This window comes from Rhizopus delemar, genomic scaffold (genome assembly GCF_000149305.1).
Source record: "Rhizopus delemar RA 99-880 supercont3.4 genomic scaffold, whole genome shotgun sequence".
NCBI lineage: Eukaryota > Fungi > Mucoromycota > Mucoromycetes > Mucorales > Rhizopodaceae > Rhizopus > Rhizopus delemar.
This window is the reverse complement of record NW_027137830.1, coordinates 1008154-1028447: the sequence shown is the minus strand read 5'-3', so window position 1 is coordinate 1028447 and position 20294 is coordinate 1008154. Positions and strand designations below refer to the sequence as shown.

General features: G+C 40.4%; 8 protein-coding genes across 8 annotated transcripts; 1 reads left to right on the top strand and 7 right to left on the bottom strand.

The window, feature by feature from the left end:
- Positions 1 to 4668: 4668 nt before the first annotated feature.
- Positions 4669 to 5364, bottom strand: RO3G_05894 (uncharacterized protein; the record flags this gene model as incomplete). The annotated part of the gene is made up of 2 exons (XM_067660484.1): positions 4669 to 5155; positions 5216 to 5364. The coding sequence occupies 2 exons, from the start codon at positions 5362 to 5364 to the stop codon at positions 4669 to 4671; spliced, it is 636 nt and encodes a 211-aa protein (XP_067516585.1).
- A 1078-nt stretch (positions 5365 to 6442) lies between these two features.
- Positions 6443 to 6547, bottom strand: RO3G_05893 (uncharacterized protein; the record flags this gene model as incomplete). Its single annotated transcript, XM_067660483.1, has 1 exon — positions 6443 to 6547. One exon carries the CDS (start codon positions 6545 to 6547, stop codon positions 6443 to 6445), a length of 105 nt encoding a protein of 34 aa, XP_067516584.1.
- Positions 6548 to 6988: 441 nt separating this feature from the next.
- On the bottom strand, positions 6989 to 8506 carry RO3G_05892 (uncharacterized protein; the record flags this gene model as incomplete). Its single annotated transcript, XM_067660482.1, has 3 exons — positions 6989 to 7374; positions 7437 to 7828; positions 7878 to 8506. The coding sequence occupies 3 exons, from the start codon at positions 8504 to 8506 to the stop codon at positions 6989 to 6991; spliced, it is 1407 nt and encodes a 468-aa protein (XP_067516583.1).
- A 337-nt stretch (positions 8507 to 8843) lies between these two features.
- On the bottom strand, positions 8844 to 11160 carry RO3G_05891 (uncharacterized protein; the record flags this gene model as incomplete). The annotated part of the gene is made up of 6 exons (XM_067660481.1): positions 8844 to 9230; positions 9285 to 9686; positions 9729 to 10285; positions 10330 to 10517; positions 10715 to 10803; positions 10849 to 11160. The coding sequence occupies 6 exons, from the start codon at positions 11158 to 11160 to the stop codon at positions 8844 to 8846; spliced, it is 1935 nt and encodes a 644-aa protein (XP_067516582.1).
- A 749-nt stretch (positions 11161 to 11909) lies between these two features.
- On the top strand, positions 11910 to 12767 carry RO3G_05890 (uncharacterized protein; the record flags this gene model as incomplete). The annotated part of the gene is made up of 6 exons (XM_067660480.1): positions 11910 to 12150; positions 12198 to 12243; positions 12294 to 12388; positions 12431 to 12498; positions 12542 to 12682; positions 12732 to 12767. 6 exons carry the CDS (start codon positions 11910 to 11912, stop codon positions 12765 to 12767), a joined length of 627 nt encoding a protein of 208 aa, XP_067516581.1.
- Positions 12768 to 13164: 397 nt separating this feature from the next.
- RO3G_05889 (uncharacterized protein) lies at positions 13165 to 14099 on the bottom strand (the record flags this gene model as incomplete). The annotated part of the gene is made up of 3 exons (XM_067660479.1): positions 13165 to 13329; positions 13397 to 13865; positions 13909 to 14099. The coding sequence occupies 3 exons, from the start codon at positions 14097 to 14099 to the stop codon at positions 13165 to 13167; spliced, it is 825 nt and encodes a 274-aa protein (XP_067516580.1).
- A 138-nt stretch (positions 14100 to 14237) lies between these two features.
- Positions 14238 to 16536, bottom strand: RO3G_05888 (uncharacterized protein; the record flags this gene model as incomplete). Its single annotated transcript, XM_067660478.1, has 9 exons — positions 14238 to 14258; positions 14326 to 14433; positions 14489 to 14685; positions 14892 to 14952; positions 15016 to 15367; positions 15420 to 15818; positions 15872 to 16108; positions 16162 to 16324; positions 16377 to 16536. 9 exons carry the CDS (start codon positions 16534 to 16536, stop codon positions 14238 to 14240), a joined length of 1698 nt encoding a protein of 565 aa, XP_067516579.1.
- A 1988-nt stretch (positions 16537 to 18524) lies between these two features.
- Positions 18525 to 19327, bottom strand: RO3G_05887 (uncharacterized protein; the record flags this gene model as incomplete). Its single annotated transcript, XM_067660477.1, has 3 exons — positions 18525 to 18803; positions 18900 to 19077; positions 19128 to 19327. 3 exons carry the CDS (start codon positions 19325 to 19327, stop codon positions 18525 to 18527), a joined length of 657 nt encoding a protein of 218 aa, XP_067516578.1.
- Positions 19328 to 20294: the final 967 nt, after the last annotated feature.

Genomic DNA, 20294 nt, shown 5'->3' with positions numbered 1-20294 from the left:
ACCAATACCATTTAATAAACTATCTGAATTGAAAGGGACTTCCTTTTTCTTTCCCTTGTTGTTGTCATGCTCATCTTTTATTTCAATAGTTGTTGATTTATGTTTCCACTTTGACCGAAAAGGATTACTAACTCCAAGTACCATTTATAAAAAAAGAAGGGAAAGGAGAAAGAGAGAAAGAGAGTAAGAGAGAGAGAGAGAATAAGAAAGGGAAGAAGGGGGGGTTGGAGGGAAAGGGGAAGATAGGGAGAAAAGAAGAAAGTATGTGAAACAGCGAAAATAACATATCACGTTCTTTAATAACAGTTACCGTGGAAACTGAGTTTGAAGGAAATGAAACTTTTTTTACAGTCAAACCGATTGAATTTAGCGTTTTCGAAAAAAAAAAAAAAAAAAAAAAAAAAAAAACAAATGACGGAATCTCAAAAAGGAAGGGCCAAAATAGAAAATTGATTGGCTGAAATATAAAAACTGTTTGTTACTATAAAGAAACACTATTTATCATCCAATTCTACCCTTTGAGTGCCCAATGATTGCAGAGGATAGACAAGAAACCATTAGAAACTAAAGAAAGCACCTGGCGTAGATCACCTCCGGAATGAAATGCTACAGTCTATACAACATCTACCGGCACCGCTCCTTCTTTCGCTCTTCTGTTTATGCTGGATGGAGTCTTACACAATCGTGGCGTGTTGCTCACGTTGTCCCGATCTATAAACAGGCTCCACGGACGAACCGAGTCACTGCCGACCTATCCGTCTAACTTTTATCTTTAGAAAGGTCTTGGAACGTTGCATACACGATAGCTTGCAAACGAACGGCTACCCACTTGACATTGCACAAGGCGGTTTTAGAGGATCCCGTGGTGCTATCGATCAAGCTCTTTGCCTTGCACACATCTGCCATCTACTGCGTTCACATCATCATACCAAGCCCATACTCGCCTTTCTGGATATAAAATCAGCCGATGATACTGTCGACAGGAGCTATCTATAGGAGGTCTTACAACCTTATAGATCACCGCCTAGGCCTTCTACGCCACTTGTTGGATGAAGTCCAGATAGAAGTGCACCTCTCAAATGCAACGTCTAGGCGTTTCCATACAAAGACTGGAGTACTCCAAGGATCCATCCTCTCGCTCTATCTTTATTCGGTATATATAAATCAACTTCCGGTATACCTACGCCACCAAGCCATAGAGGATGATACACCCCCGTTGTATTTAGCGCCACTCTTGAATTGCTTACTTTACGCGGATGATGTGGTTTCGATAGCCAACAGATCCACAAGGGTTGACCTACTACGAAAATGCAAAGAGCATAGTATACAAATGGGATACCGGTGGAATCCTTCAAAATGCATCATTTTGGATAACCAACCACAAACAATAGAATAGGCGATCTATGATCACGTTCTGCCGCAAGCGACAACGTTTATTTTCCTAGGAATACCCTTCAAACCTGGCGGCCACCTTGATCCTGAGAAGCTTGTTCAAAGCAATATGTTCAAAACCATGTCTACGATGCATGTCCTATCTTCTATTGGGGTAAACCCATCTGGATTCTCCAAGCTCGTATGCTCTCGATTTTATGCTCCAATCGTTCGGCCACAAATGGAATATGGCCTAGCTATCCACTGCTTCGATCCTACTCAGCTGAGATCTTTAGAAGAGGCACAAGACAAATGCCTCTGTAAGATCGACGGTGTGTCTTAAAAACATCCACCAAAGGGATGCTCCATTTGGCAAAGTGACTCACGATGAGAGTCGCTATCCTGCAAGGCCCAATCCCTCTTTCGTTCATTGTCTTTACCTGAGGACAGACTGCTGTATCGCTTCATGCCACATAGACAGCACACCAGAGGTCATCCATGGTATCAAAAACTGCTCTGTGGGAGATGGATGCCGCCGACACTCACCGAGGCTTTAGAGCAATAAAAAAGAAATTCCTCCCACTCTAACCTTGAAAAAAAAAAACAGATCCAAGGTAAGGACTCCAGACGACGATCCAGCTGTCGACCCACAATCCCTCTCGACCCTATCTTGTGGTGACCAATGACGCATGAAGAAGTCGATGTGTACAATGGCGCCTTGGTGGGTTGCCAGGCAGTGCTCCCAAACCCTGCCCCTTACCATCCCAACAACACCCTGTCACGCCATCCGCTGCTTGGGTTCAAAAGCCACACTGGCCCATTCTCAAAAACGTCCGGTGGATTCCATCCTTTGCCTTTGTTGCTTCGTATTAGGATTGATCCTTGATTGCTTTAATCTCAAGCATGCCCAAAAGCGGAAATAAATGCTTGACCTGCCGTCAGTTTATTATTCAGAACTGCAACAACTTCAAAAAAAGGTTTTTATGAACAGTACAACTTTCCCTCAAAAAGTGACGCAGAAAGCGCGTTTATGACAGTTGCTGATTTGTATGTTTAGTTTCGCTATACGGTGAAGTGATAACAGAAACCAATGGGTAGAAGACGGTAAAAGACTATGAATGTACAATAAGATTAACAATAACTCTAGTTCTTGACGTCAATCGCTTGAACGTGCAAAAATAATATATTCGACGCCCAAAATTAATGTTGGCGGTAAGAAAGCCTTTGGTTTATTACTTTACAACAATAGATACTTTCGAATAACATATTAAAATAAGGTAATTAGGGAAAATATACAATTGTGAAGAGTATTGTGGTGATTTTGATTAATAAAGTAAATAATATATCAATTGAATATTCGTTTTCACGTTGATTCCTTTGGTGTTCTTTTCTGTCTAGTGTGCTGGCACATTGGGTGAACAATGCGTCTAGAGATCGTCTTGTTGATGTATCCTGTGAGGGTAGAAAATAACAGGTAAGAAAAATAATGTCGGCCAATTATGACTTGTGTTCATTCAATACCCAATGTGGTCAAGCTGATTATTTTCTTTTTCCCTTTATTTTCTTTTACATTTTCTTTAATAACGTCTGCTCGAGTTATTTAACCACACCGAAAAAGCATACCATTAGAATTGCCATGAAAAGGAGCATCATTTGAGTACAAAATAAGCTTTAAAAAGCAAAATGGAATCAAAGGCAACTCCCGATCAAAAGACGTGTTGTCAATTTAGAAGTCGTTAGTTAGCATTGAGCGAAAGACAAAAAAAACCGCTAATTAAAGGCATTAATTGATCAATACTCAAAGGAGGATTATAAGGTTTACAGAACTTTGCCTTTCATATTTTTTTAAAAAAAAGAGAGAACTTACCAGCTATACCTTATTTTATAGGTACTTGACGATGTACACATGAATACTTTTTGGGAAAAAAAAAAACACTCAGTACAAGACGCTACAAGCTTGTTATGCACAGAAACGACTTCAGTCAAGCGTTAGCATTGAAGTTGATGAGACTATAATGGCAGATTTGAATGAAAACAACGCGAGCTTTTCCAAAAAAAGAAGATTCGACGCGGCAGAGGAAAAAAGTAAAAAGAAAACAAAGAAAGAGAAAGGGGAGAAAAAGAAGGAAGAAGATAAAAAAGGTAACAAACATAAAGAAAATCTTTTTAGTTGTTAACTCATAGACAAAAGGTCGCCATTACGTTTTAGATTTTATGGAGATTAATGCAACAAATGTTGCTGAGCTAAGAATGCATAAATTAAAGAAAATTTTGTCAGTTGAAGAGCGTCTGTAAGTATACTCCTTTTTACAAAACAAAATAAAGGTTATTTATTCTTTGTTTACTTTAGCGCGTTATCCTCGATCAAAATAACAAATCATTCAAGGCTTCCTCAATACAAACTGTCTGATAACAGCTATGCTTTGATCAAACGTTGGAAGAAGGTAAAATTAGAGATTTCAAGTGTTTTTTTTTTTTTTTTTTTTTTTTTTTTTTTTTTTTTTTGGCGTACGTCATACTCGAGTAAAACTTGAAATTTTACCCACTGCTGCAAAATTCGCTTGAAATGCGCCGTTTCAAGACTTGGTAATATTCGAGTAAAACGTCGAATTTCAAGCGAATATTACCGACTTGAAATTCTTAAGTTATTTGCAGTGTTTATTTTTCCAAACACTAATGGACATTATAACGCGTGAGAGGGCGATATGCATGCTCTATTGCGAACCATATAGCAAGACTCTTACAAAAGAGTTATTGGAAGGAGTTGGAAAAGCTGGGCTAGATATATGCTATAGAGACGATCCCACAGAGCCTTTCTTACACCCATCTGTAAACTTTCCTCATTCTAGACGTCATCTGTACCCAACCTTGCTTAAGAAAAGCAAACAAACACAATACACATTGTTTAAAGAGAGTCTTTAATATGGGCCTCATATATAATAAATGAATGTTTTATTAAACTATTTTGATCGCTGAATGCAGCTCTTTCTACATTCAAACTCTTTTATTTTCTTCTCATCATTCAAGAGTTCACCACTGGTATACATTCTGACTTTGTTTTTAGATGCTATGCTGTCAATAGCAACTTCTTTGATACTGCTATATATCCTATTTTTGCAGTTCGTCAGTAATAATTTTCTTTACAAGCTTCTGGTTTGTATTTACTTCAAGAAGCTTTTCAAGTCTTGACAATTTGTCGTCAGACCTGCGAAGTCAATGGCTACTAGTACTATTTTTTTGTCCTTATCATTTATGTACTTCAACATGTCTAGTCAATAGGTCAATATGTATTTGTAGTCAACATAAATGGCGAATCCTTTCCTTATCCTGAGTGTGGTGATTCCAGTAGTTAACTTCAATAACCAATTCTTCAATTAATAATCTTTTTTCGCGTACTATTTTTCTTTGTTGCTTGAGCAATTCTTCATACTTGCTGTATGTACTTGTCATATGGTTTCTAGCAACTTCAATAGCATTCATATTATTGAATTCATTGAGGAGGTAAGCATCCAATTCTTCAAAATCAATTATTTCTTGGGCTTCTTCTGGTTTAAAGTCTTGAATTTCTAATTCAGATGGTGGACTTGGCGAGTGGTTTCTTGGTGTTGATGGAATGGTCAATATTTCGGGTTCCATAACAGGAGAGTCATTGGATGGCATTGGCAGGTCCATAATAGGGAGAATTTCATCCAGATGGTTGCTAATATCATTAGCAATATCCAAAGCATATTCATAACGACTGACAGTAATTCCATTTTCGTCTGTAAAAGTGAATATACCACCGCTAGCATCATTTTCGTATTCAATTAGTCAATTGAGGAGAGCATTCATAAGGGATTCATACCCTTCTTGTTGACAGAGGGTAACAAAGTACTCCGTAAACATGAATACATAGTATTCAGTGAGATTAGCAAAGTCTTCCTTATTAGGAGCATAAGGACGCCACCATGCGCTTCGAATGGCAGCAGTTTCAGCGAGAATATCAGTGAGCATCTTGAATACCAGTTATTGCTATTTTTTTTTTCTCTTTTGCGAATTGATTCTTGGTGTATTTATATTTTTTCTTTTGTTGAATTGTATGTTGTTTGTTTCAAGTTTTTTTCTTTTTTCTTTTTTTTTTTTGATTGTTATGAACATTGTATTTCTCAAGTGGTTGTTGAGTTGAGATTTCGATATTATAAAGCCTTTGAACTTCCTCGTTCAACTCTCTATGATTTCATCCGAGACTGACTGTGGTGTTCTGGATTTAAATGAGGTAAAAGAATAAAGTGTGTCAGAAGTAAAATACTTTGAGACCGTTTATCAAAGTTTTTATTAGGTAGAATGTGGGTGATTTCAAATTATATTTTAGTCAGATATTTATAGGTTTGAATGCTGGTCTTATATGTGACCTGAGATAGAACTTAGATTAGCTGAAGGTTACATTAGATGGAATGATTGAGTAAGAGTATTGGTTCTTTTATAAGTTTATGAGAACTATCTTTACAGTCAATATTGAATACTCATTTATGATGAGAACTGTTTACCGGTTCCTGAGATAAATAACTCTATTCCGTAGGAGTGTAAATCTTAAACCAACCATGTATTTCATTGTTACTGAAATGAACTCAGTTCTATTGTTATAAAACTATGACTAGCTATAATCATTGTAATATGATTATATGTTCTGTTATGAGAAAAAAATTATTTGTGATGATATAATGTATGATGAATCTATATGTTTTTGTTTCTAAAGTTAATTCATGCTAGATCATCACGTTAGCTGTGGTCGTTGTCAAGAAGCTCGTAAATGTATGCGTTGTGTACAGCCGTAAATGTGCTTTTTGGCCCATCGTCTTGTTCTGACCTTTTGTAAGCCATTTGCTCAGTCTCATTGTCAAGGTGCTGCCATCTCAAGGCCGTGCGGGAATGGATATTCAAGTGATTTGCAACTCTACTCACTACACCGCGCTCCACTGGTTGCTCAAGCATACGATCAATAAACGTTTCCCTTGTAAAATCGCTGTCATTTTTGCAAGAGCTGGCTTGTCTGGACTTTTTAGATCTCGGTTGCTTTTTAGCTGAAACTTCCTCAGGCATTTTTTTCAGGACGCTTAGCGTTCAAGTACTTTTCTCTGCTCGTGATGTTCTCAAGGACAGTAGTAGGATCGTGAACGTCAGTCAGAATGCCTTCCATGGGATCGTACACTTTCTCGCTTATTGTAAAGATGATCAAGTCCATCTTTGTAAAAAGTACTCTTTGTTTTCAGAAAAAAAAAGTGGCAAAACTGAACTCAAGACTATAAAACGCAAATAAGACGTTACTTTTACGCCAAGTTTAGCTAGTACTTGTGGACATTGGACTACAGCCGAAAGGATAAACATTTTTTATATTTCAGCCAATCAATTTTCTATTGTAGCCATTCCTTTTTGAGATTCCGTCATTTATTTTTTTTTTGAAAACGCCAAATTCAATAAGGTTTGACTGTATTCTTGTTGTTATTTATTTGTAGCAACGTTTATTATCGGAACCCGTATTCCGACAGGGTCAGTTGTCATGTCTATTTGCCACCCTGGGTTGATAAAAAGAAGGTTTTATTTGTGAATGATTCAATTTTCGGGGAGAGGCAACATGATTTTAAAACTCAAATAAACCATTTTTGAATAAAGCAGATTCCAAATGAATAGGCACTTCTTTTTCGAATTCTTCTTCTCTTTTCTTATCCATCTTTTTAGCTGTCAGTGCGCCAATCTTTTTATAATAATCCATCAATCGTTTGTGATTACCCGCTTTCGCTAAATCAAAGGGTGTATTCACTTTTCGAGGTACATAACAATTAAAGTCACTGCCACACCTTTCAATCAACAACGAAGCGACCTCCAGATGACCATGCTTGGAGGCCCAGTGTAATGCCGTCTCGCCTCTCATGTCTGCTTGCTCTACCGGTAGTTGACATGTTTGGACCAGATAAGCCACAAGATCAGCATGACCTGACGCAGCCGCATAGTGCAAAACATTGGCACCTAGAGAATCACGTGTTATGGAGGCTGTGTAGGTGTGTAAAACAGGGGGGGGGGACACTTACCGGTGGCATCCAGCTGTGAGTGGTATCTGGCTGGGGTGACTGAGATGATATATTCGACCACAGAAACATGACAGTGCTCAGCAGCGACCTGAAGAGCCGTCTTATTCTTGGGTCCTCTGGCTGCCATGAGATCCGCTCCGGCCTCAATCAAGCTTTGCAAGCCTGGGAGCCAGCCCACGCTTGCGGCCAAATAGGCAGGTGTCAATCGATCTTCTTCAAGAAGACTTAGAGTGAATGCATTTGGATTGGCACCGTGTTGAATCAGGAGTTCCATACAGGCACTTGCTTTGATGGCCACCATGGCATGCAGCATACCATAACCATATTTGATGGACTTGAAGCTGGGTGATTGTTTACCTGTATTAGGCGATCCACCTCTTCGTAAGAAATTACTATAAAGGGTGTTATTCGACCCTGTCTGCTCCGTCTGAGAGGTTTTACCTAATCATCTTTTCTAGCGTTGGATCAATCGGTTTACTATTGGCAATCGTTTGCCATAATGCATCCGATCCACCAAATACGATGGGATCCACTTTACGTTGTTGGACAATCGGGCTCTGACCGCTGGTGGTGGTCGACCAAGAACTCTTTCTGGCCTTTTCCACCGTGCTTTCACTGGTACACACCGACGAATTCTTTCGCATACGAGGAGGCACAGGAGGCAATTCAAAGATAAAAGAAGAGGAAGAGGAAGTCGATGAAGAGGAAGACCTGGAAAGATGTCGACTTTTCATCATCTCGGCCGAAAAAGGTGAATTGGGCACGGGTGGTAAGGGCGGTAAATCATAGTCGGTCTGTTTTGTGCTCAATTCCAACACGATTTTATCATGTTTTTTCTTAAAGAATTGCATCTCTCTGACTGCCTTTTCATATCGTCTTTGATGGGCTTCTTCTAGACTGGCAAAGTCTTGCTGAAGCGTGTGTACAATATAATCATGATCTGAAACAAGTTGATGGAACGCTTGTTGAATGGATTCCTTTAGTTCTTCATCATCAATACGGTCCACAAGGGCTGTTATTTTTTCCTTTGAATCAGATAGTTGTATACGTTGTATGTCATTAATGTCCATGAATTGAATATAAAAAAGAAAAAGAAAAAGAAATTTTTTTTCTCAATACACAAGATTTTCCCAATGGGTTTATAGGAGATCGAAGAAGGGCGGTTGTTCAATCCTCCTTATTTTATAGAGTCAACTTAGTCACTCTCTTTCCCCCCCACTCCTTCTTCTTTTATGAGAACAATAGATTTAATACTTTCCCCTCTCTTTCTTTAGGCTCCCCCCTTTTTTTTCATGTACTTTTTCATTGACATCCAACATGCATTCAAAACACGCGGAGAAAAAACGATGGTCATACAAAATCGGTGTTACAAAAGAAAAGCAAAGGCCAAGTAACCTGGATACAACTTTATTCTTCCTCTGAATCTTCCAACACAGAATGATCAAGCCATTCCTTTTCTCCTATTTCTCCTCCAACCACTCCCTGGACATCACCCTTGTTTAATGCTTCAGTATCATTGAATTGGGCCATGAATTGACGTCTTTCACCATCTTGCATGCTCGAACGACGGTTCAAAAAGGTCGATTCATCTTCACTACCCGCATCGCTCATCTGACCCTCATGTTTCCTCAACGTCTTGCGACACAGCTCGATAGCGGTCTCGATACGCATCCGATTGGATATCATGGATACCGTCGGCCAGGTACGCAATTGACCGATGTTCATCAATTTCTTTAGTCTTGACTGATCTGGATCGGCTATGGTATAGAACCAATCGGCAAGTCCTGTCTTTGGCTACACACAGCTTATCAATCCCATCCTTCACTGATTCTCTCCTCATTCACTTACCAGAATAGTGACATTGCCATCAAATTTCTGTAAAAAGACAGAACTCCAGTCTTGATCATGAATCGTAGGTAGCAGCTTGAGATGTCGAATGACCTTCATCCATTTCGTCAAATCCAGCTTGAGTAATTGTTCGATGGTCGACGCCAAGAATCCACCACGCCATCCGGTCCCTTGACGATGCGTGACAGGTCTACCTGGACTGCCTTGGTTGGCATAGAAAAAGAGGTGAACGTGCGGGTTGACTTGACTGACGATGGTATAGTTCACATTGAATTGAGTGTTGAGGGCCAGTGTGGGGATATCGGTCCGTAAGCTGCCGTCTTTGAACTTGTGGCCATAGTTGTAAGGAATCAGGTGCTCTGACCTGGGCTTTTTTTGCATGAGGACCACGGGTGGTAAGATCTAAAAGGAATCAGTCCTGGCTCTCGTCTTTTTCACACTTACTCCTGGAATAGCCGCTGAAGCCAGCACGGCGCTCCAAATGACGCAATCCGGTGCGGTCATGTAATTGAGCAACTTGGGCGGTGAGTGAGGATCATAGGGAATCACAGACACATTAAAAATACGACCCGTCTTTTCATAGGCTTCCTTGAACGTCAAGGACCCGTTACAAAACCACATGGCCTCACGACACCATCTCTGGGGATCAAACAGGGCACCTTTATTGAAAAATCTCAAAAGCATCGTACTCCAACTCTCGGAACAGATGCGAATCCGTTCGGCCAGCTGAGGGTTCAGGATCTCGTCCAGCTCCTCATTCGATCGCGTACAGACAATCGCGCCCATCAGCGAACCAGCCGATGTGCCGGTGATGATCGACGGCAGCAGCCCACGGTCGAGTAGAGCACGAATGACACCCAGATGATAATAGCCAAAGCCTGCACCACCGGATAAACAAAAGGCGGACCGACCATAGTTTTTGGAATACAGCTTGAAGGCCAAGCTCTTTTCTTGGAGTGGAATATGTGGATTCTTCACGAGGGCCTCAATCGATCTTGTCACTAATCCATGTCAATACCCATCCGGTATCGATCTGTTTTCTTACCTTCTTCGACATATTCCTCAATCAACACCTTGGTCCCTAAATAAGTATGGCTGTAGAGCTGAACGTTTTCGATGCCAGCAAAGTTCTGTTTCAGACAGACATAGAGCACATCCATCATCTTCATCGCATCCTCTTCTGTTTCACCTTTTCTGTAAATCTTCAAATGTTCCACTACCTTTTGTAATAACCTATAATCATAATAAGCAAACGGGATCGTCCTCTTCCACTCATCCTTCTTCATGTATTTATCCAATCTATCGGCTGCCTCACACCATTCTTTGTAACTGGTCGACTGTCGAAGTTGATCACGCAACTTTTTCTTTTTGCCTCGCCTAAGAACCCCAAAAGTTAGGGCCGTGGGGTGTGTACACATGTTATTGTTTACCAACTAAACACATTTTCCCAAATACGAACGATTTGACGTAATGAGATATAAGCCATGAGTTCGATCAAGATGATGGTGCCAATGATAAACTAGGATAAGGTGAGTGAAAGAAAAGGAAGGGTATGACAGGTTACCATAAGAGGATACTGTAAGAGTGAATAAGACAATCCATTCGGTTTCGCAGCTTCTTCTTGAATCAACCTCTTTTTCGATTTCTTTGATGTGCTTTGTCGTACGGCCGGTAAGGCATCTGTCCAGGCCGAGATATGCTCTGAGGTAGGATCATAGGCAAGTGCCTTTAAAAAATCAGAGACATGTGTTTCGTTGACATAATTTTGCTGTTTGGGTATTTTATGATCATCCAGGCTCTTTGTGCCTGAATCATCTGCTGTTTTAATAATCTTATTCGTCGTCTTCTTTATCGCTTTCTCACTATTTTGAGCCATTAAAAAAAAAAAAAGAAAGAAAGAAAGAGGCGAATGACACATTTATATCCAAAAAAAAAAAAAAAAAAAAACGTCAAATTTAAACGACCGACTCCACACATGGACGGACGAATGAGAAGAGTAGGAACGCATGATGACTTTACAATGTCGTCTACACGTATTTTGTAGAAAGTATGCTGATCCTGTTTGCATTTGTCTCCTTGTCAATCATTATCCTGATCTTTACTGCACAGTTGAAAGAAGCTAGTTTTTTGCCATCAAAAATTAAAAGTATCCTTCCGTTCGATCCATAAGTTTTAAAGCAATCAGGTTTTGTGGGTGAAGACTTTACGTCATGCTTTTGACGCGGAGAATGAATGTTTTGTTCCCAACCTGCAATAGATCTAAAGAACAGCAAAGAAGGCGTACTATAGCACCCCCTTTTTCGTCTCAACAGATTGCCTCTCCACTACTTGAAAAGCATTGATCTAGTTTGCACTAAAAGCACACCTCTCCATATGACATGTGAATTTCTTATTTAAACTTTTACAAAAAAAGAAAGAAATGAACAGAATGAGTTCCTATTGGATCACACGTTGTACCTTATAAATTCACCCCCTTTTCCCCAATCGTTCAAAAAAAAAGATGGGATGACGCATTCAACTCTGTAGTACCCTTTTTATATGCACTGTGTGAGTGTGTGAGAAACAAAAGGTCCTCTTGCGTACCCACATTTCTTTTTTTCTTTTTTTTTTCTTTCTTTTCATAAAATGTTTTCGAGAATTCACAGGGTCCCTTTATCCCGCTTTCCTCTTCGTTCGTTATCTACCACTCCATCCTTTGCCTGTCCTTCTCCTACTCTTTCACTCAAGGAGGATGAACCGAGTGTGCCCAGTCGAGCCAATGAAATCATTGAAGCTGTGCTTTATGGATCAAAAAAGACGAGAGAAGAAGAAAACCAGACGCATTCTAAAGTGTTGGCAAGAGGAAAATATGTTCATGAACTTCAAAGTAAATAGGAAACACGGTCTTGTTCTATTGACTTATTCGCTTTATAGCACACCATGTGAAACCAGATAAAGTAGACGAATATGTAAAGTTGGTGTAAGTAAACTAAAACAGAGGTGACAGTGATACCTATGAGCTTTGAATAGATCAAAATACATGCCAAAGATTGCAAACGATCCAGCAAATCACGTCCATTTATGTGGAAGTTGGTCGGTTGAAATCGGTCAACAAGATTCTTTTGGTAAGTTGAAAAGGTTAACTACAGTCACTCAACGATGATTAGTACACATTTGGGAATATAAAGGCTATCCTGGTCATAAACGTACCATGGAACATTTAGTACAAGACAAGGTAAGGATGCGACAGAAAACGATCGGGTTCTGATGTGTCTCAGGATTACAATGAATTCATGCGTCATCTTTCTCCTCTCTTGATCTCACGTCAAAACAACATGATGCTCGAATTCTCATTCTGGATGACTTCTCCTCCCAAAGTGACCAACAATATTTATGAACTTCGTAAATATGTTTTAAAGGTAAGCTTCATCCACCTACCTTCCCTTCTTATCTCACATCAAATCCTAGCCCGGAAGATTATTAGAATGGGAAATGAATTGGTAAGGTTTTCCCGGTTTATCTTCATCTTTTCACACGCAACATTTAGGAGAAAAGGACTGGATTGTCGTAGGAAATTTTGTGAGCCGGTTGGTGCTTGGTTTACTCAGCTCGGGGAATTAAACACGGTTTATCACATGTGGACTTATCCGTAATGAACCTTGCTGTCCCACTTGATGTTTTTATTTATTTTTATTTTATTAGTGATTTACAAAATCGAAAGACGACAAGAGAGGATGCATGGAATACAGAAGGTTGGGCAGAGACTGTTCAAAAGACAGGTAATTGAAAGAGGAGATAAAGAAGAGAGGATTGATCTGTTTTTTTAGTTCCTTTGGTTAACAACATGACTTCTTCCATCTTAAAACCTTTACCTTACTCTCCCCTTCGATAAAAATAAAATTTAAAGTTTTGTAAAACAAAGGGTGGCATTCGTACCACCAAATCCAAAACTGTTTGTCATTGCGCTCCTTACTTGTCTTTCTTGAGCGACCAAGGGTACATAATTCAGATTGAACTCTTCTTGATCACTTGTGTTGTGCAAGTTTAAAGTAGGCGGAAGTACATTCTAAATCAAGCATGAGCAAAACCGCACTCTTCCTCTTTTTTTTTTTTTTTTTTTTTTTTTAGCTTACTTTATAAACAGACAGAATCGTGAAAATGGCTTCGACCGAGCCAGCAGCACCCAACAAATGACCCGTGGCACCCTTGGTGGACGACACGCTCACCTTGTCCCAGTGTCCATCAAAAATGGATTTAATGGCCCTGTTCTCAGCCACGTCACCTACAGGGGTACCTGTCGCATGCGCATTCACATAATCCACATCGGCCGGTGTCAGTCCAGCGGCGCGAAGGGCCCGTCGCATCGACAGCGCAGCGCCTTCACCGTTCGCTGGGGGTGTTGTCATGTGGTGCGCATCGCCCGACAAGCCATAGCCTTTCAACTCTGCATAGATCCTTGCGCCTCTCTTCTTGGCATGTTCGTATTCTTCCAAGACCACCACGCCTGCTCCTTCGCCCATCACGAACCCAGAGCGGTCTCTATCGAACGGTCGAGAGGCCTCCTTGGGTCTGTCCTCAAAGCCAGCTGCGAGTGATTTCGCCCTGTGAAGACATCAGTCGGCGTTCTGTCCTTGCGTTTGCTTACCTTGCAAAGCCTGCGATGGCCAGCGGGTGGATGGATGCCTCCGTACCCCCTGCGATCATGACATCCGCATCATTGTATTGTATGAACCGCATGGCATCACCTAGAGCATGGGCGCCTGTTGTACATGCGGTGGAGACAGCATGGTTGGGACCTTGAAATCCATATTTCATCGTAAGATGTCCAGCAGCCATATTGATTAGAATCCTTGGCACAAACAAAGGAGATACCTTTTTAAATCCCTAACATAAACAGTGATCAATAAGCTGTCTGTTTGGTGTTCGTGTCTCGTACTCCTTTATTATAAGCATTGGAAGTATCGATAATGTCCTCTAAACTACCCATGCCTGAACCTATACAAACACCCTTTTTTGTTTCTGTCAATAAAATCCAATTCGATCCTGATCCATGGCTACTTACCGTTCTTTCTTTTTCCTGAACGTCTTTCGGTTTCCAATCAGCATCATCCAATGCTTGACGGGCTGCTGCAATGGCATACTGTGTAAACTTTGCCATGACACGATCGTCCTAATCCCTGGGTTCAGTATGTTGACATGTCACTCTTCTGCAGCAAGCTACTTACACCTCTATCAAGCCATTCGCTCGAAGTGAACTGACCATGTTCAAGCGATCCTTGTGGTACTTTTGCAGCAATTCTCACAGGTAAACTTTCAAATCCCTCACCTAAAGAAACAATCCCACACTGTCCTTCAAGCAAATTTTTCCATGTGGTCTTGACACCCACTCCAAGAGGAGTGACAAGACCTAGACCGGTAACGACTACACGACGCATCAGTTGATTCACAAAGGAAAAAAAAAAAAAAAAAAAAAAAAATAGATAAAAATGAGTGGGTGCTATGCGTCGGTGTTTTATTCTGCTTTGGCCTTTTGGATCGTGAATTGACGGTGAAGATAATAAAGATGTAAGCCAGTGAAGAGGCCACAACTGACGAGTACATTGAGCACAGTGAATAGATCAGGTAAACCAGCCGGTGGCTCCAGAAATGCCTCGGATAGATGCCACAAGAGGAAGAGACCATAAATTGCCTAGAGAGACAGGTAAGTCAAAAAAAAAAAAAAAAAAAAAAAAAAAAAAAGCAGAAATCATACGACGGTCGTGAAGCTCTCGATGGCATTCTTTTGAGACCATTTGAAACCGGTGAGAAGCCAATTCCACAGGAGGATGGTGATAAAGTAAGGCAAGACCAAATCTTCTCTTTTCAGTAAAGGAAACATGCTGAACATGGCCGTGTTGACAAACAAAGCGGTCGCGGTCGGTTCTTCGAGGACGAGCAGCGTGGCGGGTAACAAGGGCAGCAAGATTGACTTTTCATGTACTTGGAATGAAAATAAATAAAACGAGAGGGATGTATTGACGAGAGCATAAAGAAAGCGTTTGCGTGAGGGACGCAGGCCGAGATGAACAGCGGTTGGAAGGATGGCCAAGAGGGTGGTCAGCAAACTAAGAAAACAAATCGATGAGCCCGGATGAGAGCATAAGGGGGATCAACTACCTGAGACGCACGGTCGATTCGAGACTGAGGATCTGTCGAAGTTTGATCACCACATTGATCGCACACCAGACATTGGCCACCTTGTCCTCATACAGCCCACGGGCCACGGGAAAGACACGGTGGACGACCTGGGCGAGGTCCTGAAGTGAACCCAACCAGGGCAAGAACAAGAGACCGAGGCTGAAGACAACCGCCAGGCCGAGTTGGATAAACAGCCAGCAGCCGGCTCTTTCTGTAAAACATCGGCCGAGGAGAAAGGCAAAGACAGCAGGCGCATAATAGAGGGCCATCTGCTTGAACCCCAACGCGGCACAGAAAAAGAACGCGCCGGCGACAAAATGGGACGTGAAGAAGCAGTTGATCGCCCAGAGGGTGAATCCGAGCATCAGATGGTTGAACCTAGAAAGAGAGCCTGTCAGTCGGACGGAAGCAAGCCTAGAACCACCACTTACTGAAAATGGCCGTGGTCAATCAAGATCAGCGCAGGCTGGAGCAGGATCAGCACGGTCGCGGTGTATTTCTTAAAGTATGCATTTCCATAAAGTGTTTGACAGAACGCAAACACGGCAGGGATGTAGATCAAAAGCTCTGAAAGAACGACGGTGGATCGCATGAATAATTTACTCTCGGCTGATTCCAGTCCTCTGGATTCGTCTAGTGCAAACCAAGCTGGATTGATCTTGGATCCTCTACAGAATGTCATCAATCTTTTATTCCCTTTTTGATTTCTCTTGTTTGTTACATCAGTCCACATAACCAGCTGTGATAAGCTGTTAGAGGGGGATAGTCAAGTCCCCACCACTGCAAATCATAAGTATACCATTTTGAAAAAGGTAAATGCAACGTAATCTCCATCCAATGTCTCTGAGCTTCGTAATCACCATACATGGGTGGTGTGTTGTATCCTTTTTTTTTCTAAAGAATTCAATAAACGCGTGATGAAAGTAATGAATCTACCTGAATAAGGATTCAAAGCGATTGACCAACGAACAACAAGGGCGAACAATAATATAATGATGGGTGCAGTCCATAATGTGTGATTCTGGACGAGATGCTGTAAAGACGGCCGGATCGGACTATTGGCCAGCAAAGATAGTGTGGGTGCTTCCTTGGACATTGTGCAAAAGAAGAAGAAGAAAAGAAAACGTTCTGTTGGCAATAAACATTTTTCTTTCTCCGCATGAAACCAGAGCGAAACGCCTACAGGACAAGGCGATGGTTTTGAAAGGGTCCAAGCAGTAAGCTAGGCTCCTGGTCTGGTTGATTCAGTTCACTACAGGGAAACAAGAAGTTTTTTGTACCCAAAGAAACGGTTGAAGCGTGGCCTCAGTGTACATTTTTTATTTACAAAGCTATTCTTTCGGTCAAGGGACGATTCAATTACAAAAAAAAAAATAGCCATTCTTTACTGAATCAATCCATGTTTCTGACTCGAGTGAATTGATAGCTTCAGCATCAACGCTTGTATCGATTGATAGGACAGTTAGTTCAAGGAAGCATGAAGAATGAAATTATTCTGGAGTTTCATCCGATTTTGACAATTTTTTTTTTATTAAAAATTGAGTCCAGTCTTTCTTCCAAGGCTCAACAGCGCTCAAAGAATGAAACGAAAGGACCCAATCCATCCTTGACAGTCTGTTGGAGAAAAATTGAACACAAGGTCAGATGCCAGGAGTCAAAGTTGTCAAAAGCTTCCTCCTTCTCACCCCCTTTGACCAACAGCCCTTTGATCAGGTTCAAGAAAGAAAGATGGGTGTCTTTTCTATACAATTTCTGACCGTGTCAGGCTTAGGCATCAGCACATGGTCCGTGACAATGAAATGTCCCCCCTCCCTTTCAAACCTCTCTTTTTCTTATCGAGAACGTCCATGACGTTTCTCCCCCCTGCTCAAAAACAAGGGCTTGTTCCGATGCTGACAGGTGCCGTAATAAAAGTATCACCCGAATTTCTTTTTTTTTCCTGCTACTGTGATTGGCTTTCTGGAGGAAAGCAGTGGATGATTCCTTTTGCATCAATCACTCCAAGGAAGATCATCCGAGTCCTTTCAAGAACGATCGACTCGGGCAGGCTTCCCTTTCTTGGGACTCATCTCGAGAATGACGGAGGTGAAGGGCTGCCCTCGTGAAGCAAGACACGGTTCTTTTTAAAGCCATGTCTTTATTTGATATTCATGCTTTTACCGAAACATAAACAATGACCAAAAAAAAAACAAAGATCGCCACCAACGCCTGGTGAGAACCCAGTAGAGTCATTGTACACCCAATTTTTTTTTATTTTTTTAGAAGGTAGAGCATGACACTAAAGTGACAAGTGCTCGAGTAGTGTAGAAAGTATATCCTTTCTTTTCTGTGTTCCAGTCGGAGTAAACCAATTTCCCTCTCTTTTTTCTTGCTTCATTTGCAGTAATCCATTTTCCTCTTTCTTTTTTTTTCTCTTTTTCTTTTTTTAAAAATATAAACGAAATGCGTAATCCGTTGAACCAAAGTGGGATCAGGAGGTTTGTTGATTTACGGAAGACAGAGGGTTTATTTCGGCACATTTTGAATGGAATGACCATCCAGGTGAGCTTGTTATTTATCGAAAATAAATGTGTATAGACTGTTGGTATTCATGTATTGCTCCTCGGAACGCCATCGCTTTAGCCACTTTATTGTTTTTAGCGGGAGGTGGTATATTAGCGATTGGTATATTAATCAAAGTGGGAAGGATTACTTCGGAAGTAAAGTAAAAGAGAGATAGCCAGCAGAGGATATTAAAACTTGAAACATAGGATTGGCTTTCGAGAGGTACACCCTTTATTGTACTTGGCAGTATCATGTTCATTCCAGGTGAGTTGTAAAAGTAGAGCGATGACTTTGTGTACTGATGGATGTGTATAGGCTCATACCATTTATATATTGCATATTATGCATATTATAAATATCCTGGGTATGACTTTTCACTTATACCTGACTGGGATTAACTATTTTATTCTTTTGTACATACAAAAAAAAAAAAAAAAGGAGCAAAAGGGGGGGGGATAATAGCATAGAGTACTATAGTCATATACATTGGGGATTCTCTTTTTATATGCATTATATACATGTATTTCAATAAAATACAACTCATAAAGATAGTTGATTATGTAAATGACCCTCTTCGTACAAGGCCTTTATAAATGATTTAATGAATGGTACGTAGTTATGCTTTCTTCTTGTATAATCCTTTTCATGCATTTCCTCTTGTTCATCCTCTAAGCCAAGGCTTTCATATGATCGCAAGAGGTCATCATGTATTTGCAGCCAAATTTCCAACGGATTCTCTTGCTGACTTGCAAACAGATCATAGATAGCGCCCTGTTCTTCTTTTGTGGGTAGGTGACGATAGGAAGAAGACATCAATCGCTTTGATAAAAGTAAGCCTCTTTTATGTCGGCCCTAAAAAGGGATATTTAACTTTTCGCAATGACAGTGCATTCCCCCCCCCCTTCTTTGACTTACATTACTCTCCAATGCATATCGATACTCCTCTTCCCACAGTCTCATTGTCACTCTCCAATTGGGTTGATGATCATCCAGGATTTTCTCTATTTCTTGCTTCATGAATAATTTACTCGTCAGCTTTCGTTGGTAAACCAGCTTTCTGTTTTCTACAATAGCCCAAACCATCGGTTGATATCTAAAATCTTGATTAAAAAAAAAAAAAAGAAAAAAAAGGACTCTGTTTACACTTCAGATTTTTTCAATAATTCTGTTTGTAAATATCCCAACCAATTCTTTTCACTGCATCTTTCAATAACACAAGGTCCATCCTTTAAAGCATCCAATTCCCAGAGTTTTCCTTGAGAAAAGAGGTATGAAATCGAACGGTATGTTTCACTGGACTTCTTTTCGGTTTGTGGTAGTGAACTAGATGGAGATGAGTTCATGTTCAGAAGGACGGGGTGTATACCTTATCAAGTCTTGGTAGGCATCTTTAAATAAACGATGTTTGATAAGCATTTGACCTTTGAGCTGTAGATGGGGTTTTAGTGTGTGTGTATGGATAGAATGAATATATTTACTGCTGAACTCGAATGATGTGTCAGTTGCTTGAATTGATTGAGATCGACTCCAATATCAATCTGATCGCAATTAAGCAAGATGTGAATTAGACCGTGCAATAAATAGGTTTCATCAAGAACCTAAAGTCTTCATCAGATCCTTTTTCCCCCCCTTTTTTTTTCTTATTTCCTCTTATGATCCTGTACCTGTTTTGAAAAATAAAGGTTGTGATTTTCGACAGGGTTCTTTGATAAGGTTGGTTTGTTTCGAGTGAACACGACACAGCCATAAACAGGTCTATGAAATGATGTGTGTGTAACTAGGAATGATTCAAATGGTAAAAGATGAAACTTGCCTTAAATCATTCAGAGACGTCTGATCAAATAAACTCACTTTCTTCACTTCCACATTTCGAACTCCTATTTTTAAGCAAAACTGTGTAAACAAACCTATCCCACCTTATTAATCTACGATCAAAAACCAATACGATCCCACCTACCCGGATCAGAATCAACCAACCTCCAACATGGACTTTCATTCTTTGTCATGTCTTTCTTTTTTTTGTTTTATATAAAATAAAAAAAAAAAGAAGAAGAAAAGAAAAAAAGACAGCATGGAATTAAAAAAAAAAAAAAGAAATAAACATTGGATGACGCATAAAAAGCCTCGTTTACTTGCATCCTTTGGAAAAAAAAAAAAAAAAAAAACCTGATCTACCGGAGAACACGAGGGAAGTTGAGGATGCTTTCTAACGGATCCTGAATGCTATGTTCTCCGAAAATAAACCCAAGGAAAAAAAAAGGGGGGGAGGAGGAGATGGATGAATGAAAGAGAGAGAGAGAGTGAGAGAGA